Consider the following 27,105-nt stretch of genomic DNA (forward strand, 5'->3'; position numbering starts at 1 on the left):
TGTTCCAGTCACTGGATGACAGCATGTATCAAGAAAAAAACATTTCCATTCTCAAGTCAGGGATATGATGAAGTATTGTTCGTGCCGGGATTCAAACTCCAATGTTTACACCCAATTACCCAGAAAATGTGGACTGAGCAACCTCTTATTTTAATAAAATTATACACTTAATAAATACATTAGACGTTCAACTGGAAAGAGACTCTTTCAATATGGGTCTCACCATATTTTTTATGAACCTCACTTCACAAAAATCCAGCAAAGAATTGTCATATGAGTGCAATATTTATTGTAGGACCAACAGGTTACAGCTTATGACCTTTCTTTTTGAATTGTAAATTGTTGTATAACGACCCTTTTGAAGGGTTTCACAGTAGCAAAGTTGTTGTTCTTAGTGTTCAGGTGTTGCTGAAGTTTGGCCCTATCTTCCCTTTCCATTCTCCTTGGCTGTAGATAAATCTCTGTCCTAGTGATGGGGCTTCATTGACATCCACTGACTGTTACGTCAAGAGATACACATTATGTCAGTTTTCTGTTGTTCGCTCCCTGGAACTCATCACTCATTTTGAACCCCTCTTCAGTCTGAGATTTATGACAGTGCTTATTGTCTGAGGGGAGAATCGTGTATACGTTTCAAATGCCGGCACTTTTCAAAAAACTGATCGGGAGATGAAATTTTGGCTCAAAAATTCCCCCTTGCACTACAAAAAGAGCAGCGCCGGCTCTGTCGTTACACCGGCTGAGTTATCGCAGACTTATCTAATCTTGGGAATAAAGACGTGAAACTGTGAGAGTCTGGTTTTTGTTGACAGCCCCAAAGGATTGAAACGAGTGGCCTTTCCATCAATAATTTTTTTTTAAAGCTATCACTGTCATCCTGTGAAACTACTCTATTTAGCTACACTGCTATGTATGTTACCAGAGGGATGAGGAAGCAGGCTACTGCTATGTTACCAGAGAGATGAGGAAGCAGGCTATACAGACGTCTGCTATACTCACTGCTTTCTGCCTCCACACCCACAGATTTTCTTCCGAATTTCTTCTCTTTACTTTTCCCGAGCTGACGCAATTTGATTTTATGCAGCTCTCTGTGGAGCAGCAAAAAGGTTTTTCTACAACTTATTTCACATATGCAGTAGTACTCCCCAAGACCTCTAATCAGACTTTGATCTGTTAAATAAATGGGAGTTCCCATTACCATTCAATTATTATTGTCCTTCCCTTAGCAGCATTGTCCAAAAGAGCAACACCCTTTCAATATAGATGACTTACAGAGATTGTGCTAAGTTCTGTTTTTATATTTTTTTATTCATATGTGTCTTTAAAGTCAAATTTAGTTTGCTAAATAAGCCCCAAGCTCAGTTTCACAGACTTCTAAAGGCTTGGAAAGGTCAGACTATACTCCACAACTAATTTGCTACACACACACACACACACACACACACACACACACACACACACACACACACACACACACACACACACACACACACACACACACACACACACACACACACACACACACACACACACAACACACACACACACACACACACACACACACACACCCATGTTGACATGCTTTTCAGTGACAGCACTAGCACATTGGGAGAGAAAGCTCAAGTTTAGGGTGGTACAGGGGGGAGAGAGAGAGAGAGAGAGAGAGAGAGAGAGGGGAGGTGTGGGAAAGTTGGAGGAGACGGACTGAGAGAGAGCCGTGTGAAATCCTTTTTAACTGTTGATCTGAAGATTGATTTAGATTGTTGATCTGGAGTATGGTCACAAACAAAGTCACATACTCGGGTTACTTTTTCCACACACACACACATACACACACACACACACACACACACACACACACACACACACACACACACACACACACACACACACACACACACTCGCTAAATTACCGTGTTGGCAAGATTTCTGCCACAAATCAGTGAAATATTTCAAAGCTTGATTCATTTCAGGGTGAGAGCAGAGGAGAAGAGGGAGAGACAGAGAGAAAAAGAAAGAAAGAAAGAAAGAAAGAAAGAAAGAAAGAAAGAAAGAAAGAAAGAAAGAAAGAAAGAAAGAAAGAAAGAAAGAAGGAGAAAGAAAAAGAGAGGAGGGGGAGACTGAGAGAAAGGAAAAGGGAGACAGGGTGACAAAGACAGAAGACCGTGGAGGGGATTTTAACAGTCCTCTCACGTCCCCTTAACAAAATCTAAGCTCCGAATCCCGGAGAGCTCAAATCAAATAAAACCGAAAAATAAAGCTATAACGTGTCACACCACTGCTAAAAATCAACCAACTCTAAAAGGATGCCGAGGGCACATTTTAGAAAAAACACATTTCTTGTATTTAATTAAGGTGCTGCTCAAAGCGAGGGATGTTGATGTGAAGAAAAAAAGAAGTTAGCGGCCTGAACAAACTAATCAATCTCTCCGGATAAGTTTGACAACTAAACACTCTCACTGAACGTTCTGACACTTGTAAGGCACATACCCACACATACAGCAAAAGAGAGCTGGCTAACATAAGACCTTGTTGTAATAGCTGAGAATGGGATTCATACACGTATAAGTATAATACAATTCAAAACATCAAGGAAGACGTCTTGCTTGGTGCCATCCATTGTTACGTTTGCATAATGTAGAGGGTGTGAAGGACATTTCCAGGACCATTATTCTCAAAGCCGATTCATTTACTTTTTTAAAGGCTATCTTCATATTTCTCCAGGACGCTTTACAAATTAAAGGAGAAATTAATGATATGGTCCTTTTTAGCTAACGTCCTGTCACTGACTGCAGTTAGCAGTCACCCCCCCTCGCCCCTACGTCACCACCACATCAATGCGCGGTCGTCTTTGTCAGATAGTGCCGCGATAGAGAGCAGCGAGTCATCGTTCACGGGCACAGAGACCCGCCTCTTTATAACGCTCTGTCTCCTGATTGGATAAAAACGAACGGGATACTCAACATTTTATCTGGCAATTACTGCAAAGCTGAATGACTGGGAGACCTGTGTTGTGAACTGTGCACACTGTTTAAGTGATTGATGTGTGAATATAGAGGGATTTAACACAAATATTAACAAAAACTCTGCATACTTTTGAGATGCCTCCTTCCTTTCCCAAAAAAACTTATGCATTGGGGGAAAATAAGCTGGAAAAATATTATGTACTCTAGTCTACAAAAAACAGTCTTCAGTAAACACAGCTTATTGCATTCAGACTGCTTAAATAGTATTGCATGGTGTGATATCAACCAATTTGTATGCCTCAATACTAAAGGTATTGTGCCCTTTCTTTTTTTCCGCAGTGAAACAGTATGAATCTAAATGAATGATATCAACTTTATTTATTATGAATGTGTGTGCGAGAGAGAGAGAGAGAGAGAGAGAGAGAGAGCCTATGACAGAGCATGTAAGTGGGTCAGTGAGTGCATCAGTCCACACGTGTGTTTGGCCATCCCAAATGAATAGGCCACTGTGCCTTTGTTCAGTGCAAAAAATCCAATGTTTATGCAATGTAATGCAATGTTTATGTTCCACACTTATATTCAACATTTATTCATATATTAATGCATGTATATTTTGAGAGCCGCTCGTTCGCTCGACCCCCCTCCCCCATTTTCCTATATACCTCAATTTAAAGCAGCTGCCCATAGTAGGGTTAAGCCCACCGAGAGCCACCGCAAACAGGAGTCCAAGTTCTTAGTGTAGATGGTCGATTGGTTTTGCTGTTTGTGGCCCGCACAAGAAGCACCGAAAGCCGTCTTGCGAGCCAGGAAAAAAATACCCTGATGTTGTGTATCGTGTGTGTATATTTGCTGGCCATTCGGGGGCCTTGCCAACAGGAAATGAAGGTGGTCTGTTGATGGGTGATTCATTTCTTGTCATTCCGATTTCATTTACTCTCCTCCATAGCTTCGTCCTAATTCGTCGCAAAACTGGTGGAAAACTGAGTCACTTTTTGGCCGCGGGCTCCGGGTGAAACTCTACCTGAGTGGTTCGAGGAAACGAAAGGCAGGGACAAGTGCACTTTAGGTTGAGACAATTTAGGGAGTGAGCTTTCTATTCAAAATGTGATCAGTGAAAAAACCTTTAAGAAATACATGTGATACGGGGCCCAATTAAAGCTATTAGAAAGTCATGCTATTTCAAATATATGGAACTTAAGCTGAATTATATGTAGATTTTAAGGGAAAACAAAACCAGGTATTTCAATCTTAATTCTTATTGTCGGCCTCATTAATGTTACTGTTCTGACTTATGTGTGACACTCTGTCATGTTAAAAACAACACTTTATGACTGAATGTATTTTTCAAGGGGTCATATTGGGCTGCAACATGACACAATTTGACAAACTTACACTTTACATTTTAATTTGTATTTGATTTAGAAATGAAAGTAAACACTTCTCCTTAGTGCTTTTTATATTTTCTTACACTTTTTGATTCGTGCGGGGGAAATCACTCACTGCCTTTTCCTTCGTCTGTCCTTAGGCGTGTCCACGCGTGTTGCCGCTGCCGACGCTGTGACTTCACGGCTCCTGATTCGTCGGCCCTCCTTGAGCATTTTAACTCCGCCCACTGTCACGAATCCTCTGCCTCGTTGAGTTCACTGTCGACGACATCGCTGACGCCTCTGTTGACATTCTCGGCCAATGGCTGCTTGGCCCCCTCTACCTTAGCCATCAAAGAAGAGAGCAAGGGGGACCTTCGCCTCCTCTACTCCCTGGCTCCGCCAGAGGGCCGCTTGGCAGAGGGGGGCAGAGACGAGACGGCAGGGCTGGTCAAGAGCGAGGGAGGAGAGGAGAAGGAGAGAGAGAGGGAGAAAGGATGGGTTCTCGGGGAGACGACCACAAGAGGACTGGGTGAAAGAGGAAGTGAGCAGGCCCACGGTTTGCTCTGGGTGCCCAAGGAGCGAATGTGCCCCGACAGAGGAGGAGGAGTAGAAAGGGGAACAGTAGGAGGTGGTGGGAGCCCCTCTCTTTTCTCCTCCCCGCTCTCTCTATCCTTCGTTTCAGCCAATCACGAGGCCTCATCGCAGCATCAGCAGCAGCAGAAGAGAGGCGTGCCCTCGCCCAGCATGGTTTACCTGGGAGACACCAAGTCCTTTTTGGGAGATACCAAGTCGTTTATGGCAGACGCCAAACTGTACGGAGGAGGAGGAGGGAGGCCCGGAGGAGCCAGTGCAGGTGGAGGAGAGAAAGCCCTCCAGATGCCCCCCCAGCAGTACACAGCAGCAGGCAGCGCAGCAGGGCAGGACACCAAAGGAGGAGCAGCTAAAGAGGAGTCCCAATCCCTGCTACGGGTAAAGTGGAACATGTGCATCCATCCCCCTCCATTTTACTTCTCCATTTATCTATATTCCTTTTTGTTTTACATTCTCCTCATTAAGTCTAATCTTATCTCCTTTGTGTAATTCACACCTTGATGTGAGCTGTTAACTCTCTGAAAGAAGGCCTTTGTAGCTACTAGATCTCCATAGCCAGAGATCCTACCTGCTGAGCGTATTACTCCTCAAAGTGCCTTCCATTAATACGCCTTCATCTCCGTTGGCTTTGAATCCAATGTGAGGATTAGACCTCATGCAGTGAGAGCGGCGACAATGAGATGTGTAATTCCACCGTCATATTAAGAGTGCTTATGCAGTTATGCAGATTGAAGAGCTAACAAAGTGTGTGAGTGCTGGCATGCTGCTTGCATGTGTTCATATCTCTGTTAGCTTGTGTGTTTCCATGAGGTCATTTCCTGCCCTATAAGTTGTAATCATCTCTCTCTCTCTCTCTCTCTCTCTCTCTCTCTCTCTCTCTCTCTCTCTCTCTCTCTCTCTCTCTCTCTCTCTCTCTCTCTTTCTTTTTTTTTAAATAAAATTTTAACTCACAACACTGATAAACTTGCCGGTTGCTAAGGGCAACAGGGAGGGACATTGACAGTTCCCATGGTTACCACCTGTCAGTCAGTTCCATCCTTTTTTGTGGCCCAAAATGCTTTTCACTTGGCAGTGATGTCATGGACTGGCAGGAACAGGCTGTGGTTTGCCGTCGCCGCAGAGCTTATTGGCTATGATCACATTAGATCAGAATAGCCTGAACCAAGTGTGTGTGTGTGTGTGTGTGTGTGTGTGTGTGTGCCTGTAGTGCCATGGCACTGACATTGGTCTATCTTACTGGTATTATTTAGTGTGAGAGTAGTGTGTGTGTATGCAGATATGAGTGTGTGAATTGAGTGTATGGCTTCTTTTGTATAAGTTTTGGGTTGGTCTTTTAGCACAAGTGTGTGTGTGTGTGACAGAGAGAGAGAGAGAGAGAGAGAGAGAGAGAGAGAGAGAAAGCGAGAGAGAGGTGTTGGCAGTAACTTGGCAGACTTGGCAGGGTGGGGCAGCAAGAGGTTTACTCATTACCGTGGGTGGGGCAGCATGTGTCTGTGAGAGAGCGAGAGTGAGACAGACAGGGAGACTGAACGCGTGAGAGAGAAAGGGGAGGAAAACTAAGAGGAAAGATGGGGAGAGCATACAAATGGTTTACCCCTTAACATACAGTTTCAGCCCTTGATTCCCCTTCAATAACACCATTCAAAATAAGAAATTGTAATTAATTTGTATTTGTGTTTTTTAAGGACAATGACAACGAGTTATAAGGTGTGAATGAGTGAGCTTTGGAGATGTCGGTAGCCAACTTGGCTCCATTCAAAACAATTATAAAAGGACTCTTTCCCACGTTTTCCAGTCTTTTTTCAGTGCTGAACTAAGCTAACAATGTCCTGATTCTAGTGCCTTACCTAATGCAAAGACATAAGATTGACATGGATCTTCCCATCTACATCCTTGTAAAAGAAAGCAAAGAAAGCATATTAACCCAAACTGTTGAACTATTCCTTCAATGTAGAAAAATCAGCGCCATGTGCATTGTGTACCAGCTCGTTTTAAACACTTCATTGAAGCTATAAGCTTTAAATAGTCAAACCCAAGAGACAATGTTTGTATTGTCTGCAGCATTCTACAAAAATTAAAAACTAAATATATAGCCTATTATAGGCCTATGTATTTTTTTACGTTCCCCCAAAATTTATACTGAAATGATGTAGTTTGAAACTTTAAGATCTCCACTAGAGTTGTCTCGGTTTGGACAAAGTTTGGCTGCCTGCACATCATTAGTGTCTAATGGTTCTGCAGTAAGGCTTGAGGCTCAAATGATACTTTCCATTCATTCTATTTTTTTGGAGTATAAAGTGAATTTGCTCAGTAAAAGATAAAGGGATAAGAAAGACGTGGAGTGTGGAAAGATGAGGAGAAGACGAAGAGAGAGAAAGAGGGAAGAGACAACAGTTCAATTTGAGGAGAGACTTAACATTACTTCAATAGCTTCATAAGGTATGGCCTTTTCTACTGCTATCTTTCTCCCTCTCCTCTCATTACACAATATTTATCCTCAGTTTCCATGGCATGCACTGACACGTCCGACACACAAGTAAACATAACACACACACACACACACACACACACACAGGCTGAAGTTGACTCATCACTGGGCAGGGTAAGGGAGGGGCACTAATGCAGCAGATCATCTAAAATAGCTTAGTACACACACACAGAAGTTTAGCAAATTGAAATGCAGCCTTTGACGCAGCATGGCAGAGTCAGAATTACAAAAGGTGTATCCGCCAAAAATACAAATTGACTTTTTGCATACGGCATAAAAGGCCAGGACACACCGGTCCGACTACCCGAAAATGGAGTCTGCCGTTTCAGGCAGCTCCAGTCTGCCCGTCGCGGCCAAAAAAGTGCCAAGAACACACCGAGCCGACTACTGACTTTCCGTACGCTCTGCGTTTGCGTGGGACGTAATGTCTCCATAACAGCAGGCGGCGCTAATCTGTATTGTGGCCCAAAAAATACGGAAGCCGGAAATGATGGGACAGCTCTTTAGACCATAAACATAGATATAAATACGTATTTATATCTCTGGACCATAAAGAGCACCATTTTTAGCAGAGAGTGTCGAGCAGTCAACAAGGGTTGATGCATGTGAGTACTCGCTGAACGAAACAAACAAACACATTAAAACAATAGCTAGCGATGCGATACTGTTGTTAGCCGTTTGTGCTACCCGCCTCACTTCCGGGCTTCACTGATTCACTGGCCCTCCACCAATCAAATTGCTCTGACTGAAAGACTGCCCGACGACATCTACGACGGCCGGCCGACTTCACCGAACACACCAAACAGATTTGTGTCTCCGCCCCGTCCAGACTCTCCGACGGCGATTATCGGGCCGGTGTGTCCTGGCCTTAAGGGAGGTAGTGACGGAGAGCTGTAAGAAGACGAGGGAGGGAGGGAGGGAGGGAGGGAGCGAGGGAAAGAAAGGAAGAGGAGGAGTCAAAGCAATCATGGAAGGATGCAGTCAGTGAGTTTGAAAAGAGGAAGCGAATGATTCAAAAGAGGCATGAGGAGAATTTTTTTTCTCCAAAAAAGTCATATACACACCTTAATGCGTGTGTGTTCACTCACCCTCACACTCACCCTCTCGTTATTTCTATTGTCCCATGCATCGATCTGTCCCTCCTCTTTTTCTCTTTTCTTTCATTTCCCTTCTTTCCCTCCAAGGACAACTCACCTGATTCACAGGGATCGATACACGCCTCACACGTACAAAAGCTCTCAGGCGTACAGGCAAACACACACACACACACACACACACACACACACACACACACACACACACACACACACACAGAGTATCTGAGACCTTTAGTATTCTGGTATTGGAGGCTTTTTCTTGGTACAGAGGAGAGCATATTTTTCTTTTGGAAGGCCCTGATCTGTAATTGCTGCCCCGTGTTGAGACATTACCCCGCTATTGACTTTGTTTTCATAGTGATTTATTACACCGAAGATTTTTATTTTTTTTCTCAGTTCTGATTTTTTTTTTTTTTACCTTTTGACTTGACCGGATGCGACAAGGATTGAAAGTGTGTGAGGTTTGGGAGATGAAATTAAAGTTAAAAAAGCGTGGTTGACAATTTAGTTCATAAATGAAATGAGACAGCTCTTTGAGTAATGGCGGTTTTTCGAGTTAAGTAGGGCCGAGGAAGGTTTCGACTGTGAGCCAAACATATGTGAACACATGTTGAATGTACCTAAACATATGTGAATTTAGAGACCCATCTAATAAATTCCAGACTCTGTTTTTTCGAAGGGAATTCAACCTCAAGGACGGCAGAGAGAGGAGTGGATAAATTGACGGCAAGCAAGGGAGAGCTAAGGAATTGTGGACTTGACCTTACAAACACAATGTAATTGTGTTCCATCTCATGTGGTCATAATGCAATACTGAAATGTGAACCTTCGGCGTTTTTAAAGTCCCAATGCGTGACATTCAATTCCATTTGAGTCCAGGGACAGACGGAGATTATAGAGAGTAACTGGGAGAGATAGACGGGAATGTGTGCGTTCAGCAGATCAGAGGAGGGGAGGTTCATTAAAGTTTCTCCCGTTTACATTTCTGCCCGACGGAGCTAATTATGTTTAAAAGGTACACACACACACACACACACACACAGCTGCATTTCCATAAAGTTCTCATTACTTTTTCGTTCACTTCCCTTCCCTCCCTCTGCTATTTTGCGTAAATTCATGCGTGTCAGTGTACATGTGCGTCTGTGTGGTGGTGTTTGCTTTCCGCTGCTTGTGTTCTTAGTTATGTGTGATGTGTCTGTATTTGCGTCCTGTCTGAGTGGGTGTGTGTGTGTGGGTGTGTGTGTGTGTGTATTTTCGAAGGAAATTAAAGAACAAATTTAACTTATTTTCCATGCTGATAAATTAACATCACTTTATATCCGCTACAGGAAATTATGGAGCTTATTCTCAAGTGTGTGTGTATGTGTGTGAGTGTGTTTGTGTCCTTAATGCTTTTTTAAAGAAAAAACTGGGGAATGCACTTCCATTTCAAAGGCTGAAAAAGAGTGTTTCTGTTGGCAATAAAGAACTGATAAGCACTTGGGTGAAATGCTGACTTATGGACCTCATTTATTACAGCCCAGATATAATTCCCATCATCTGATAGGAAATACCAAAAATATGTTTGAGGTGAAGGGCTCTGACAGGGTTATTTTTCAAACCTAAAATGTCCCACACAGTACATAAGATCAATTCAAAGAGACCCTGATGAAGAATAGTGTTTGTTGATATACAACTGACCTTTTTGGACATTACATAATGCTGGGAGTCCACAGTGAGCACTACCAAGTCATCACTGAGGGGTCCTTTTGACCTTTGTTTACTTCATTTCTTTATTTAGTTTTACTTTATTTAACCTTTATTTCACCAGGAAGGTCCCATTGAGTTACAGTAACTCTTCTCACAGGGAGTCCCGGCCAAGACAGGCAGCAGAAAAGGAGTTGCAGAATTTGCACAAGGCCACACACACACACAAACAAAGTACACCACAATTGACACTATAATACTAAAATTACACTTCATAACAGGATATATAGAAACAAGCTAATACATACAGTTTAAAAAAAAAAATATTAAAATTTAAATTGAAAACAAATTAAAAATAAATAAAAGGCATCAGGTTAAAAACAGTTGCAGTGTTCTTTTAGAGCTGATTGTAACATGTTTTTAAAGGTACTGAGTGGTGGGAGTGATTCCAGCTTTAGAGTGGCTTGAAGTTCATTCCAGACCTTTAGTGCATATGATGAGAAAGCTGTTGTACCCAGTTGTGTTCTTGTTAGTGGTGTGGTTAATAATATAACCACCAACTTGTGCAAATACATTTATTTGCACAAGTGGAAGATTTGGGCTTAGCGTGACAAAAGCAGCTTCCTTCAATACCAGCTATGAACTCCTAGCTACGGACCTCTCCAGCAGCCATTACCTATCAATACTATACAGCTATATTGGTTAGCATTCTCCATAAACGTCCTGTTAACGCTGAAAAATGGAGCTCACAGGCGAGAATGCTCTGTTAACGATAGGAGGCATCCTACACACCATCCTGAAAAGTGCTGTTTTTATTCTTTCTAGTTGCTTAGGTGCAGTGTGTGTGTGTGTGTGTGTGTGTGTGTGTTTGTGTGCATTTGTGCGCATGTATGTCGGAAAAAGGGAAGGTGTACTCATATTCAACAAACTTTCTACTCTCCCTCTCTACACACACCGACACACTCAGACAGAGTTGTCTGTTCTGGGCAGCTCCGTTTGTTTGTGTAGCAGTCACATTTCCCATCAGGACGCAGACTCAAATAAACACAGCCATGCTGGAAAGGGAAAAAAGTGTGTGTGTGTGTGTGTGTGTGTGTGTGTGTGTGTGTGTGTGTGTGTGTGTGTGTGTGTGTGTGTGTGTGTGTGTGTGTGTGTGTGTGTGTGTGTGTGTGTGTGTGTGTGTGTGTGTGTGTGTGTGTGTGTGTGTGTGTGTGTGTGTGTGTGTGTGTGTGTGTGTGTGGTAATGTGCCTGGTGCATAAAATCTAGACTGTTTAGTGTAACAGAAACATAATCAGACATCCTACTTGCTGACCTGTGTGTGTTTGTGCGTCTGCCTGTGGAAATACTGTTGGATAACTGTGTGTGTGTTACGTGTGTCACCGCTTGATAGGTGGGTGGGTGTGTGTCACAGTTATGACCCGTGTGAGGCTTTACGCTGTATGACAGTCCACAGCAGCCTCATTGTCTGCGAGGAATATTGCGTTTGGCTTGAAAAACAAATGACACCATTTATACCACATTAAGGCCCATTTTGCACACATATGCCACGCTGACACACATTATATCTGACAACATGCATAGTGGGAAGCCGACAGCTTGGCATTTATGGCTCATTCTAATCAGGTTTTTTTACTTGCTTTCATGCTGAAGTTAAGATGTCAATCCTCCTTTTTCAAGTGTGCTTGGGATTCTCTGATTGACTGATTCAGACTATAGTTCGAAAAAAACAAATGTTTCACTGTCAACCTACTTGGGACACCTTTGATGACATCACAGCACTTCCAAAATTGTAAAGTCAGTCATCAGTCATAGGAAAGTAAAGTACACTAAATTTAAATCCCAGAAGTCAGTAGTGCGCTCTTTCGTATTGGTTATTGTTTTTTTTAGCAAAAGTGTAGTGAAGTGATGAAGTCCCTGCCTTACCCTGCTGATGTGTCCTTGAGCAAGACGTTGGGCAGCTGTCCCCGAAGTGGATGGAAGATGTCAAAACAAGGAATCACTCCTTCTGGGATCACTGGTCTATTAAAAGAGACTTTCCTGCCATTGTCTAAACTTCGCTGGCACGCATTGAATCGTCTCATTCATGAGAAAACCGCACACAATCTGGCACCAAAGCGGGAAAAACCATTAAAAGTATTGAGATCGTTTTTTTGCACCAACCTCTAGATTAAGTATGGTTATACAAGCATCTTGATCTGAAATGCACTTAGACAACAAACAAAAAAAAACAGGCTGACCCCTTTTTTTTGGGTGATGGTTTATATCTCATAATATCATGCAATATAATGTAATCAGTTTGACTTGAGCCTAACATGCCGTCTATTCAGATCGTCTCTTTCCAGTAAGTGTTTCATTGGTTCAGACACATGTCGCCTACACACACAGCCCTTTCATTGGTTCAGCTGGCCGCCCGTGACACACATGTTCCACCCTCCCCGCCAGTGAACCAACCAGGTGTTTTTCATCATGTCGACATGGCAACGGTAAAACACAGTGGTTATTTTAGCTCCTAGCTGTAATTTAGACGTTTACATCAATTACTGTTAGAATCAACTTACACACACACACACACTACTGGTGTGTATGTGTGTGTGTGTGCATATGCATGTTCTTTTTCTATTCCTGCTTTTCAGCCATGGCTTGCACATCAAGTCCTTCATGTATGTCTCTTTCTCTCTCTCTCTCTCTCTCTCTCTCTCTCTCTCTCTGTCTCTCTCTATGTCGCTCTCTCTTTCTCTGTGTATGTGTGTAAGGTGGGAGCAATTCACCATAGGCCATATGTGTATGTGTGTGCACGCAGAAGTGTATGTGCACTGCACTCATGCAGACGTGCATATGCGTGTGTGTGTTCACACATGGAACCAATATTAAGGCCAGATGATCATTTTGCTACAACAAGACCTCTACACGCAACGCCAGCCAGCTCCACACACACACACACACACACACACAAATGCATTGGATACACCATTCTGGCAGCACTTGTGTAATTAGGAAGCTGATTGGTTAGATTAAATGTCCATCTGACCCCTGACCAATAGTTAATTTGAAAACCCTGCTTGCCTTCCCCTTTCCTCCTGGCTCTCTTGGCTCGTCTCTCCTTTCCTTCCCTCGTGTCTTCTCTTAATCTGAGGTTCTTTCACACAATCAAGGCCTTTTGCCTCGGCAGCAGTGACTGATGTGATTTGACCATCGAGAGAAGAGAGGCCGGAGAAAAAATAGTTTCTGTAAAAACTGCTTCCTGTAAACGGCTGGAACGTAGATTGACGAATGACTTCATGAATGTTTCTATTTTAATAATCCATTTAGGCCATATAATGTAAAACACATCCAGCTTGGCAGAAACATACTAATGAAAGACTACGTACGTTTCATTTCATCCTCTTCTGTACATTAGACCGCCGTACCAGAGATTTGCGGAGCAGAAATGCTTTAGAACTTGTGTTATTATAGTGGGAATAGGTGTCACGCAGCATTAGGGCGGGGCTGAAGCTTTAACCCATCTGTGAATTGTGTCACATCATACGAGGTGAAAAAAACTTAACGTTAACTTCTAAAGGAGGCGCAGTGCAGATATCCTGCCAGAAACGCAACCGCAGAACAATGAGTGATAAGAAAGACGCCTTGTTAATCCTATCGGCATTCTCACTCACAGTTTAGTCCTTGTCAGTCGCCAATCATCTCTCCTCCCTCGTGACACATCTAAACATGAAGTGTAATTGTAGAAGACGGGAGTCGTCATCAAAGCGGCACGCCGCCCTTCACTTCACCGAGAAAGCACATTTACTAAAGAATCTATAGCCCTGTTCACATCACATCACATAAGCACACACATTTTCGCAACCAGATTATACTCTCAAACATATACAGAATATGCAAGCACACACACGGGCACGGCCAATCGATTTCACACCAAGATACACTTTACGTTTGGACAGCTAGTCACACCTTGCTTTGGTGAGTGTGCTTTAGTGTGTGTATGTGTGAGACAGAGAGAGACATACAGAGAAAAGAGTGAGAAAGTGTGTGTGTTTTATAAGTGAGCAATGCCATGGCAACCTTAGCGGTCCAAGGCCCTCTTGGCAAGGTATTAATATGGCTCTGGGGCATGTGAGCGTGCAGCACAATGTGCCATCCCAGTGTGTGTGTGTGTGTGTGTGTGTGTGTGTGTGCCCGTGCAAGCATGTGTGAATGGAATGTAAAGCGGAGATTTTCACTTTTAACCCCTCAGTGGAAATGCACAGCCACCCTCAACACACACACACACACACACACACACACACACACACACACACACACACACACACACACACACACACACACACACACACACACACACACACACACACACACACACACACACACACACACAACGTGCCTTCATACTTGATATGAGGTGAAAGACAGATCAGTTTTCTCTCTCATATTCTGTCACTCTCCCGTAACTCCTCCCTTTCTCGCTGTCTGTCTACCCCGTCTGTGTCCCCCGAGAGATCTTCTCTCATTAGGAATTCTCCAGTTGTGTATGCATGTGGTGCAAGTGTGTTTATGAATTCTGCTCCACTGGCATGATGCATCTTCTATACCCAATTTCCCTTAAGACCATTTCTCTTTTGTTCTGCTCTCTCTTTCTCTCTCTCTCCCCATATCTCTTGCTCTCTCTCTCTCTTTCTCTCTCTCTCTCTCTCTCTCTCTCTCTCCCTCTCCCCTGTTTTTGTTCCCAGTGGTTATACTGTATATCGACTTGCATTGTGTTCCTGCAGGTCCTGTGTGTAGTTCAGTGGATAGAAGCTAAAGACATTATAGCTATAGGTTGTGCTGTGAGGGCAACTGCTTTGGTTTGGACGTTAGAGGCTCAAGAGGTTTTAACGAGAGCCATAGAGGGACGGGGTTTGGTCGAGTTGTATTTTGGTCTCTGTGTCGCTGGTTTTCCGTCTTAACCATAACTGCAAAACCCACATCAAATCTCCTGACATATGACATGGATCACTTTGAACAGCAAATGTACTTGTACATTGTAGAAATGTGGCCCCGACAGATGCAGATTTTTAATAGGAAAGTCGGGATTTGTAATAAAAAAAAATTAAAAAATCAGACACATCAAAATGTTCACAATTCTATGCGACACAACCACATGAGCCTCCTTCATTCCTCCCCGTATCAAATATCACAGCCGTCTGATAATTATACACTGGTGTTTTCTTTTAAAGGTCACTAATGATTTTAGACAGTATAGTCATGATGCGGTTGTAAACGAACAAGCAAGTTCTCATGAAGTAAACCACAACGATCAAACTAGAAGTCGGTGTTATGCAACGAGCAAAAGGAGGAGGAGAAATTCCAGAAAATAACCAAGTGATCTGTGCTTTATATGAGAAAGTTGAAAGGTGAACGTGTACTTGCTGTCAACCATCAGATTAATATGTGTTATTTGGTGTATCACTTGTGCTGTTTCTTGAAGGTGCGTCATTGCTGCAGATGTTTGGCTTCCGACGTACACACACACACACACACACACACACACACACACACACACACACACACTGACACAAACATTCTCACAGTCAGGTCCCATAGTCCCATCTATCCTGTTCCTTAACAGACCAGGTGCAGCAGAACAATGGGTGTGTGCATGCATGCCCCTGTGGGTGTGTGTCATTGTGTGTGTGTGTGTGTGTCATTGTGTGTGTGTGTGTGTGTGTCACTCTGAACTATACTGCTGGGCTCACATGTCCTTGAACTTTTTTTTCCCCTCCAAACTTGTCTTTATGAATATGCTGCGTGCACATCTAACGGCTGGATATGACTTATGAAAGGAGATCTTACAAAGAACACACACACAGACATTCACTCAAACTATCATTTTTTTTCAATCTGTCTGCATCTGTTGTCTATGTTTATTTCCCAGTAGAGGAAAACATAGCAACTGGCCTCCTGTGTCCTCTCACTCCACAATCAACACAATTACAACACTGTTATCTCTCAGAAAATGTTGGAGCCGTGATACAAACATGTAACAGGATATCTCTCCCTCAGTTAAGCCAAGTCCAGTATAGGATCCACTTCTTCTAGCCCTATATTTGTTCCTGAGGTCACTGAGATAAGCAAACCCCATTTTAGAGAGAAAATCCTCTCTGAAAGTGGATGTTATGCCTTTGATTGAACACAGCATGCTGATTAGGAACAACTCTCTCGCTCTCTCTCTCTCTCTCTCTCTCTCTCTCTCTCTCTCTCTCTCTCTCTCTCTCTCTCTCTCTCTCTCTCTCTCTCTCTCTCTCTCTCTCTCTCTCTCTCTCTCTCTCTCTCTCTCTCTCTCTCTCTCTCTCTCTCTCTCTCTCTCTCTCTCTCTCTCTCTCTCTCTCTCTCTCTCTCTCTCTCTCTCTCTCTCTCTCTCTCTCCAAAGGCCACATACCTGAGAGTAGCAGCTTTAATGTATGATGCTGCCATGATGAGACTCATGAGCTGCTTACCAGGAGGCTGACAGAAAAACAGTAGTGGAAAAGTAACTTTTATTTCATCCCTTTTAAATTCTACATGATTGTTAAATGATATTTTTCTTTACTACCTGGATGGTATTTTCACAAGTTTTAATCAATAGGTCAACTGTACCACCTCGCCGAGTTCATTTTCTGAGAGCTAAGAATGTGACAGCAATACCAAAATAATCAGACTAGGCTACACACTTGAAACAAAGCCAAATCTGAACCTTGAATTATTACCAAAAACTGTCTGTTTTAAACATCCATCACAGTTCATATAGACCTCTATGATCTTCCCCACTTGCTGAAGTTGTTCACACAGTTTTTCTCTGTGCAATAAGGGTAGATATTTTTCCGTTTTTGAATATAATTGTTATGTTAAACCGGCAGAACTATTGGCTTGTTTACAACTTGTGTGATGACACAAAAATAAACTGGATCTATCTTTGTAATAAGATAAAAGTTATGTTAACATTCTGTTTCTCGCGAAAAGCCATTGCATTTTTCTCAAATGGTTTGTGTCCACCTTATTGCTTGTACGCTCCCTTGTTCTTTACTGCCTTTGTTGGCGCATCACTGCCTTTGTTGGCACTAACGGATGGAAACAGTGGAAAGGTGCGAAATCAATGGGAGGATGTTAACAAGCTCGATACAAATAAAACCGGGCCCCGCTCATAAAAACATCACCCCAAAGTGCTGCTAGTGTTGAAAAATGGTGCCTTCTAATCACTGATTTGCAGCAGTTTCATTAGGGTCCTATGCTTGACTTTAAAATGAACTGGAACAGTTTGACTAATGCGTTCTATGCTGTATACAGTTAAGTTACATACAACATACACCACACATGTGACATGGTATGAAGTCTGCAAACATACTTACACCTTGCAAACAGATGAACACATGTGAAAGATCACCATTATTTAAAGCCCCCTATTTGCAGATCATCCAGGAAACAAGTGTTGCGTTACCTCAGGACCACCGAGAGAGTGAGCAGTAGAAGGAGGGAGAGAGAGAGAGAGAGAGAGCGAGGGGCTAAAGAGAGCACCAAATACACATGAGTTAGAGGCAGAGAGACATATGGAGCAGGGGGGTCGACGACAAAGACAGAAAGGTGAGAGGAAAAAAAACCCAGGTGGAACTAGTAGAGAGAAATGAAGGCAGATCGAGGGAGAGGAGGGAGCAGCTGCCAAGCTCTGAGTGGGGTTAAGCATCACCACAACTACAACCTAATAAGGTCTGAAAGTGTGCACACACATACACACAAACGCACAGAACTTGGCCGGTGTTCAAAATCAGTGTTTCTGCAGTAAGCAACAGTAAGCAATAACTCACATCTGCGTCCAGAGCCTCTGAAGCCCAAACGCTGTTGTGATGCATAATAACGAGATCTTGTGGAGGAGTTGTTCCTGACCTTACACGACTACATGATGTTTGGAAGCATTTTACTGTTGCAGACCAATTTCCAGAGTGTAATAGAATCATTCGGTCAGAGCTGTCTTAGAGGCCTTTAGTTCCATCGTGTTCTGACAAAACACATATTCAATATTAACTATTAGACTTTGATCATAAACAAAAAGCCGTTGACACTGCTACACAATCAGCTACTACAACTGTGCCAGTGTCTATCGGGTTACTGTAGGGCGGTGTAACCTGCAGATGCAACATCTGAAAGAGTGATAGTTGTTTTAAACCACACGGTGATGGCCACAGGATGTGTTGCAGCATCCGCATGTATCCTGTCGGCTTTGTTTTGCTATGTTGGCCCTGCTATCTACCAAGATGCGATTGAACTGGAGATGGCTTTCTCTCTCTCTCTCTCTCTCTCTCTCTCTCTGCCTGTCCTGTGTGTGTGGTCTGTTGAGTATTGTGTAATGTTTCTCTAAACTATGTGTCTTGCAGATCTTGAACCTTGTTTAGTGTAATCGTCTTGCATATAGTCGCCTAGTCCTTAGAGTCAAAAACTTAAATCAGTATGGGTTGATGACCTAATGAAAAGGTGTAATAAATAGGAAAAGGCTACCATCCATGTTTGCATGTTATTCTAGCTCAAACATGCGCAACTCGGAAAGACAACGCTTCAAGACAAACTATAAAACAAACATGAATGTCACAGAGGGGGGGGAACACCCTAAACAGACTTAGCAAGTCAACCATTCCAAGCTAAATAGTAACAGTTTAGTCCCCTAGCAAGCGCTAAGTGGCGGATGACACTGCTGCTGCCTGCAATACAGCCCTCCTAAGTAACCCAAGAAGCCAAAATGAAAAACGGTCAACTCCCACAGTATTCAGACAATAAAAAATTAAATCACACACATGCACTCTCAACTAACCACACACACACACACACACACACACACACACACACACACACACACACACATGTTTACACACTTAAACCCAAGTAGCAACTGCTGCTCGCTTCTTTCCCTGAGGCAAGGAAAAAGCAAAGGAGCCTTGCAGAACAAAATGAATATTTGGAGGATGAAGAGATGTGGGATAACTGGTGTCTCCAATCCCCCAGCCCCTCCCCACCCCCTCCCACTGAGTGGTTATCACTTTCTATTCTCTCTCTCTCTCTCTCTCTCTCTCTCTCTTCTCTCTCTCTCTCTCTCTCTCTATCTCTTGGTTTGTCCCTACTCTCTGAATGAAGATTAAAAGCTGATAGGAGATTGCAGAGACATGTTGCACTCCTGTTCTCTGACACACACACACACACACACACACACACACACACACACACACACACACACACACACACACACACACACACACACGGTAACATTAGCCCTTGTATAGCTGGGAGCTCTTGATGTAAAACATATGTTCCTGCCTCGTCTGTATGTGCCGGTGTGTCTACGGCTGTTTAAACCAACTTTATCGCTCCATCAGTTCAGAGACAAGGAGCGATTCATTCAGAGAAAGGGAGAGGGAGAAAGGGAGAGAGAGAGAGTGTTGGAGGGAGGTGTGTGTGTGTGTGTGTGTGTGTGTGTGTGTGTGTGTGTGTGTGTGAGAGTGTGTGTGTGTCTGTGTGACTGATATTCAGACTATGGCTTATTCAGAAAGCCATAGTGCTGTACAAACCTGGTTCCTAATTTTTACTACGTCGAGGTTCTAAAACAAGGAGGTACCAGATGCTAAATGGTGACGTGAAAACACTGCAGACACTACTGATTAGTTCACAGAATGTTATCAATGTGCTGCACCATATCCTGCACAACAAAGCAGCCAAGCTACTGTAGCGCTCGCAAGTTCTAGAGCTGGCTGTCTCCAGTTTTTTTGGAACGATTTAGTCAAAACGGGCCTAAAAGCTGACTGATGTCACCTAAATTCTCACTTGTGGAAACATATTTTATCCTCTCTCTGCTTTGTGTCGCATTAGACTTCGAAAATCACCCCATTCCATTCCCAATGAGAAAGAAGGAAAGATATAACAAAGCCAGTGATGTGTTTGAAAAGTACAACTCAGTCAGCGAACAAAAGGTACGGAGTGCTTTATTTTGATACTTCTGTTTACGTGGTGCTAGAAGTTCTATTTGTATTCTCAGAGAATACAAATAGAACTCCTCTTAGGGCACCACGTAAACAGAAGCATCAGAGCACTGGTTCAGAACTGTGGTCGCATTTAAGCTCAATTGCAAATCGAGTGCTGCCGAAATTAAACAAACCGCACATGTCGATGACATTTTGTTAAAGCGATTGATAGGACGGTCTACCACACTAAGGGAAATAGCCACACTAAGGGAAATAACAGAAAAACAAATAGATTTGAGCTTGATAAAGGTTTCTTCTTGCCGCCAGTCGTTCTAGCAGACTGAACTCATCTACATTTAGATTCACCGGCGAATGTGTGTGGTCATCCGTGCCTTTGAGTTAGAGTGTGTGTGTGTGTGTGTGTGTGTGTGTGTGTGTGTGTGTGTGTGTGTGTGTGTGTGTCTGTGTGTGAGCTTTATTGACCGGCAGATGAAGGCTGTATGTGTGATGAGGAGCAGGCGTCCAGATGGACTTAAGGGAAATAAAAAACCTTTTTATTTATTTATACAATTTGATTAAATGGCATTTGTTTCTGTCTCTCGGTGTGTATGTCTCTCCATGCGTGGAAAAGGGTGTGTGTGTGTAAATCCATCCGTTTGTGTGTGTGTGTGTGTGTGTGTGTGTGTGTGTGTTATGCTTGTATTTAATGACAAATAGAATAGAAGGATCAGAGCAATCAGGTTTGAATGATTACTATGGGAACGAGGGAGAGAAAGTGATAGGAAGGGAGACAAAGTCAGATTACAGAACCAACTAATTCTCACACCATGGGCACAATACAGAAATATTTGCTTCTGTCCTTTGATCTGTTTCTCTTTCATTCTCTTTTCCTTTTGTCCGTGTTCTGACGTTATGTATTTAACCTTTTCCTATGAGATAGATACTAGTGTTTACACACGTGATGTCTTTCCACTTTTTCTTCCCCTCTTCCTGCCTCCTCCACCCCTTCTCTCTCTCCTTTCCTATCAATATATTTTACCCTGCCTCAGTGCTTCTGCAATTACTCCATTAATTACAGCAGTTTTTTTCCCCCTCAACGCTTTTTTTTTCCAATATTGCCCCTGGATATTATTTTATTTCTGTAAACACCTAGTCATCAGAGGTTTCTGTTGTGGTTTTAATGCGATTGAATTAATCAAAAATAACATAATTGCATATAACATGGTTAGGATTGATACATCGATTAATCCATTCTTGTTTTTTTTCCTACATATTTCAACTGTACAGCCCAGGGGGGATATATTTAATTTGCTTGATATAACAACCAGGCCTAGGGCTGCAACTAACGATTATTTTCATTAGCAATTTAATTGGCTGATTCCTTTTCCGATTAATCGTTTGGTCGATAAAACATCAGGTTAAGTATGTGTTGTTGTGGGCTATACAACGACCATCCCATTTTCCTTAACCCAAATGTAACATATTTTTATGTCTTGTTTGAGGTCCAACCCCTAATATAAAGTATAACAAAGAAGAGCATAACATTTAAATAATCAGAAGGTGGGCCCTATCTATTATTAGTCATTATGCTTAAAGAAATACTTCAAGGATTAACCCATTATCAAAACAGTTGTCCATTCATTTTCGGTTTATCAGCAAATCAATAAATGCACTAATATTAATACGTCTATAAATTGATTTCTATCTATGTGCTTCAGCTATTCGACTAACAAGCTCAAAATCCAAAGACATTTCAAATCCTCACATTTGATTCACTTGAACAAAGTTATGTTTGTTATTTGCTTAATAGGTTTCTTAATCAATTATTTGATGATAAAAAATTCTGATTAATTTTCCTAAACATCTTTAAGCTCTATTTATTTATGGTTGTTCATAACACACATGAGAACTTAACCGCACCGCTCCCTCGTCTATGGTGAGATTTATGGACGTTAACAGGTGTCAAGACATTTTCTTCGCCCTTCCAATTTGATATTCAAGGATGTTCTTGTGCTTTACAGTGCAGCCTCCGAAGGTCACTCCCCACCCGGTTTTTCCAGTTCATAAATATTTGGTGTACATTAATTCCAGGTTGGGAGAACTGAGGTGTTTTTTTAATGCACTTTCCTCATTAGCCTCTGAGCCAGGCTGTAACTGCAATGGCCTTGTGTAGAAAGTGGAAAATGTATGCTCATCTGTGGAGGGATTTAATTGCAAAGCATACATTGCTAATGTGTTAGCATAGGTGGTGAGACAAGAGTGATTAAGTGTATTTAAGTTTCGGAATGGAAAGTATGACATGTTGGTAATACTATAATGCATTCTTTGATACATAATATATATTTAAAACAATAAAGGGTTTCTAATAAATACATGGTTCAATAGCACACACTGCATGTCCTATAGATGTATTTATTTATTGGTTGAGTTCAGGGACATTGCACACTAATCAACATTCAACATGTGAGTGAGCCAGAGTTAGCCTAAGAGGCTAGTTTTAATATGCTGCCAGATATTCAAGAGGCAACCCAAAATTACAGAAATAAAATGCACGTATAAACAAAGATTAAAAAACAACATAGTCGACTCAGAAAATAACACATAGTAACCTCCAATGAGGTTTTTCATTTATGATTTTAAAAGAGCAAAAAACTACCTGATAAAGCTTTTGCAACTCTATTAGAAACTTTGCAAAGATGGTTCAGTGAGCCTCGTCTTAGTGTTGTTTAAGAATATGTAGCTAATGAAAAGCCAAAAAAGAACATGGTATTATTTTGTCTTGGTTGATTTTTCTCATTAAGAGTAATTTTAGGTTGGATGATTTTTCCAGCAAAGTTTTTGGATCAAAACTGGAATGATTTATAAATGTGGCTCCCGAGAGAAGAAGAACGTAACTAAGCAAGTGTGTGTGTGTGTGTGTGTGTGTGTGTGTGTGTGTGTGTGTGTGTGTGTGTGTGTGTGTGTGTGTGTGTGTGTGCACGCGTGTGTCTGTGCGTGTGCAGTGTAGTTCATGTGTGATGGCTGTAGCTTACAGAGGATGTAGTGTTGGAGCTGCACAATGTGTATCTGTCTACTGTACACCAACTAACAACCTGCAGCCTGCCAGACACACACTCGGTTTGGGTAAAGAGTGTGTGTGATCTGTGTGTGTGTGTGTGTGTGTGTGTGTGTGTGTGCGCTGGAAAAGAAGCAACGGAAGACAAGGAGTGTCTACATATGTTCCAGCGCAGATTCCAACCTCATAAATCACTTCAACTGGTGTTCAACAGTCAATCCCTGTCTCTCTCTTTCTTTTTGGTCTCTGTCTCAGTAAAAACACGCTGTTCTTCCTTCTGCCAAAAGGGAGATTTGTGTTCTGTGTCTCTGTCGTATAGGATTAGAGAAGAGACAGAGAGAACAGAAGGATGGAGAGAGTGGTAGAACGAGGAGGAAATAGATAGAAAGAGAGGGGTAAAAACGCAGAGGTGTGGGGGCGGTGGGGAACACAATTTTTTTTCTCTTTTCTTGGCAGTATGTCAGTGCGTGCTCTCTCTCTCTCTCTTTTGGCCATTTCTCTTCTTCGACATCATCTCCGTACTTCTCGCTTACTCCGCTTGTATGTCAGTGTGTGTGTGTGTGTGTGTGTGTGTGTGTGTGTGTGTGTGTGTGTGTGTGTGTGTGCGTGTCTTTATCTTTGCCTGTGTGTCCTGATGTTATCCAGATGTGCGGCTACAGTGGGCTGTAAAACTCAGAGTTATTGTCATAACATTGTTGCTCACTGTGTGTGTGTGTGTGTGTGTGTGTGTGTGTGTGTGTGTGTGTGTGTGTGTGTGTGTGTGTGTGTGTGTGTGTGTGTGTGTGTGTGTGTGTGTGTGTGTGTGTGTGTGTGTGTGTGTGTGTGTGTGTGTGTGTGTGTGTGTGTGTGTGTGTGTGTGTGTGTGTGTGTGTGTGTGTGGGATGGTAGGTTGGTTAGCGGGCGCGTGCATGTGTGCTGCTTCCTGTCTGGGTCCTAACACTTTATTACCAAGTTGATGTAGAGCTAACACATGGACACACACACACACACACACACACACACACACACTTTACACACATAGACATAGTGTGCGGGCATACAGAAAGTAGTCAGTTTTCTGCAGTGTCATTTGTTCCATTCTATATTTACAGTCTCCTTACTCCATCTGTGTGCCGGATGTCCAGCTCCCAGTCTGTTTGCTCATCTGTGTTGGTAGATTTAAGATAACTGGCGGTGATTTTGGAATCAATAGCCCACTGTGTGTTTCCTATCATGGCTCTGGTTTGTATTATGGCTGTGTTCAGGGGAGATACAGTGCGCCATATGGAGATGAGCAGTTCAAAATGTTTACATCAAAATAGGTGATTTGAACAAGTGAACTAATCAGTCATATAACTTACTGCAAGCCAAGTCTTTGCACAGCTTTAGTTTACAGACGATGATTCAAAAGAAAATCTTGCTTTTCGTCCAGTTGATAAGCTCCCACTCTCTCTGCAAAGATGGGTTTAGTGGAAGACTGAGTACCACACAGTATAATTAGTTTCGAAAAAAAATAGGGGAGTGAGTGGCCATTTTATAGATAAACATGGTAAAGTCGCTGCCAGGAAAAGTAGTGCCTCAGAAAAAGTGTTGCCATTGCAAACTTTATTGTAGATCCATTGGTGACATTGTTGTTAACAGGAGCACTTCATCACCATTTAGGGTTTTGTCACCTTGAAAGCTGTCATTTCAAATAGAATGGTCAAGTCACACACACACACGCACATACGTACCCACACACACACATAAAGGGCTAATAAAAACTGGGCGGGTCACTTTGATATAATTAGGGCCTATTAAACATTACCCCACACACCACCTTGGATAATGTCCTGAACTGTGTGGGAGAAGGTTGGCTCTTTCATTTTGTGATAGTGCATCTCTTAAGTGAAATTTTTAAACCACTAGAGGGAGCAACAAGCTGTTGCTTCCTGGCACAAATGCATAAAAACTAATATCCCATGTTTACGAAATTGCACGTACTGTGTGTGTGTGTGTGTGTATGTATGTGTCAAAAGAGAGAGAGATAAAAAGAAAGAGAGAGTTGAACCGGGGGCGATGTGAGATGTGTCATCAGTAGTTGTGATGTCAGACATGTCTGTGTTTTTTCCCCCTCTTTTATTCCTCACTCACCCTCTTACTGATGCAGTCGGCGTTGACTCTATTCTGCATCATATACTCAGTGACACCACACACACACACACACTACTGCACTCACAGTCCAACAGTTTTTCAGATTTCAGCAGCAGCCAGTGAAACATATTTTTTGGGGGGTGTTCAGTTCAGTTCTATTTCATATTACCTCGTCCGTCTGTGGCACAGCTCTTGCTGGAAAGAAAAAAAAATAGATCAGTATCTCACCTCCCCCCCCTCCATCCACTCCCCCTTCTGTTTACTCCTCTCCAACCTGTAGTGTCTCCATTGTTTTTATTTGTTTTTCTCGCTGTGAAGAGATGAGAGAAAAAAAGATACAGTGGGAGATAAAATCATGAAAGGGAAAAACAAAGAAAAACGAAAAAAGGGGATATTTTTGAGCTGTTGACTGGAAAAACCATCTCCTCTCCTTCGTTCCTATGCCCTCCCTCCCTCTGAGCCCCGTCTTCCTCGATCGCCCTCCGTCTCATCACATCCCTCCCTCCCCCTTTCTTTATTTTTCTCTCTCAGTAATGACTAGGTGCTAACTATCGTTTGAAGGTCTCGGCATTTGCCAGCTGTAGGTGTCTTTAGCTTGTGTGTGTGTGTGTGTGTGTGTGTGTGTGTGTGTGTGTGTGTGTGTGTGTGTGTGTGTGTGTGTGTGTGTGTTCGTGTTCGTGTCTCGTTATGAGCGCATGTGAGGCAGTGTGAGGAGAATAAGTCAGCCTGCAGGCTTTCTCTGGATGAATGGTGTGTGTGTGGGTTTGTGTGTGTGTGTGTGTGTGTGTGTGTTCGTGTGTGCGTGTGTGCTGCATAGTATAAAGCTGTTAGTACAAAATCTTATTCACTAGCAGTAATTTGTTCACTCCCTTTTCATGTTTCTTTCTCTGTTTGCTCTCTTTCTCTGCATCTGTCTCTGTCTCTCTCTCTGTCTTTCTCAACAGATTGCATTCTGCAGGGGTGATAGAGAAGAAGAAAAAAACACTAGATTTCTTGTCCTTGATTGACCCAGATCCATGTCTCACTTGAATGAAAAAGTCGGCTTTGTGTGTTTCCATCACAAGGAATTTTGAAATGTTATTTGATTTATTTTAAAATTTGATACGTTTTACAGAGACACAGCAAGTTTAGATGGAGCAATAGGCCTTCATTCGACGTGGTATTCCAGACCTGGCGTTGACCGTAGCTTTAACACCATGCCTTTGGAGTCGTGAGAGTACAGCTTGATTCGAGGCCAGGTTTCCAGACCGCTTGATAGATCTGACTGTTTGGCAGGGGGCCGTGTGTGTGAAAAGACACTTTTTTTTGTTGAAGTCCAATTAAGGCCTCAGTTGAAATGACAGCTAGTTGTTGTGGCCACACAGGAAGCCCGTTCTGTCGTCTTCTCAGTAGATTGAGGGCACAATATGAGAACTCTCAGCAAATAGGACGTCAGGTGATATTCCCCAAGAAACCATCTCTCTCTGTGTCTCTGTGTCTCTCTCCCTCTCTCTCTTTCTGATAACATGAGGGGTTATCACATGGTGCTGTCTCCAGCAAATGGAACAAAGATGAGACATCGATTACACACACACACACACACACACACACACACACACACACACACACACACACACACACACACACAGCACACTCCTTGGAGGGTAGCTGATCTGTTTGGTTCCTCTTGACAGCTAGAGCATGGCCATCAACACCCCGTGTGTGTGGGTGTGTGTTTTTCCGTCTGTGTGTGGCCCCACGGCGGCAAAGGGACTGTGAGGAGAGAGAGGGAGAGAGAGGCAGCAGAAGGGGT

General features: G+C 42.7%; 1 protein-coding gene across 1 annotated transcript in view; it reads left to right on the forward strand.

The window, feature by feature from the left end:
* The window catches only part of trps1 (trichorhinophalangeal syndrome I), a 95,041-nt gene that overhangs the window by 37,911 nt on the left and 30,025 nt on the right, over positions 1–27,105 (forward strand). Inside the window, exon 8 of the mRNA XM_080045593.1 lies at positions 4,492–5,302. Within this exon, the coding sequence (XP_079901719.1) occupies positions 4,492–5,302 (811 nt within the window). The remainder of the gene's footprint in view (positions 1–4,491; positions 5,303–27,105) is intronic.

This window comes from Ammodytes marinus (assembly GCF_949987685.1).
Source record: "Ammodytes marinus genome assembly, chromosome: 17".
Taxonomy (NCBI): domain Eukaryota; kingdom Metazoa; phylum Chordata; class Actinopteri; order Uranoscopiformes; family Ammodytidae; genus Ammodytes; species Ammodytes marinus.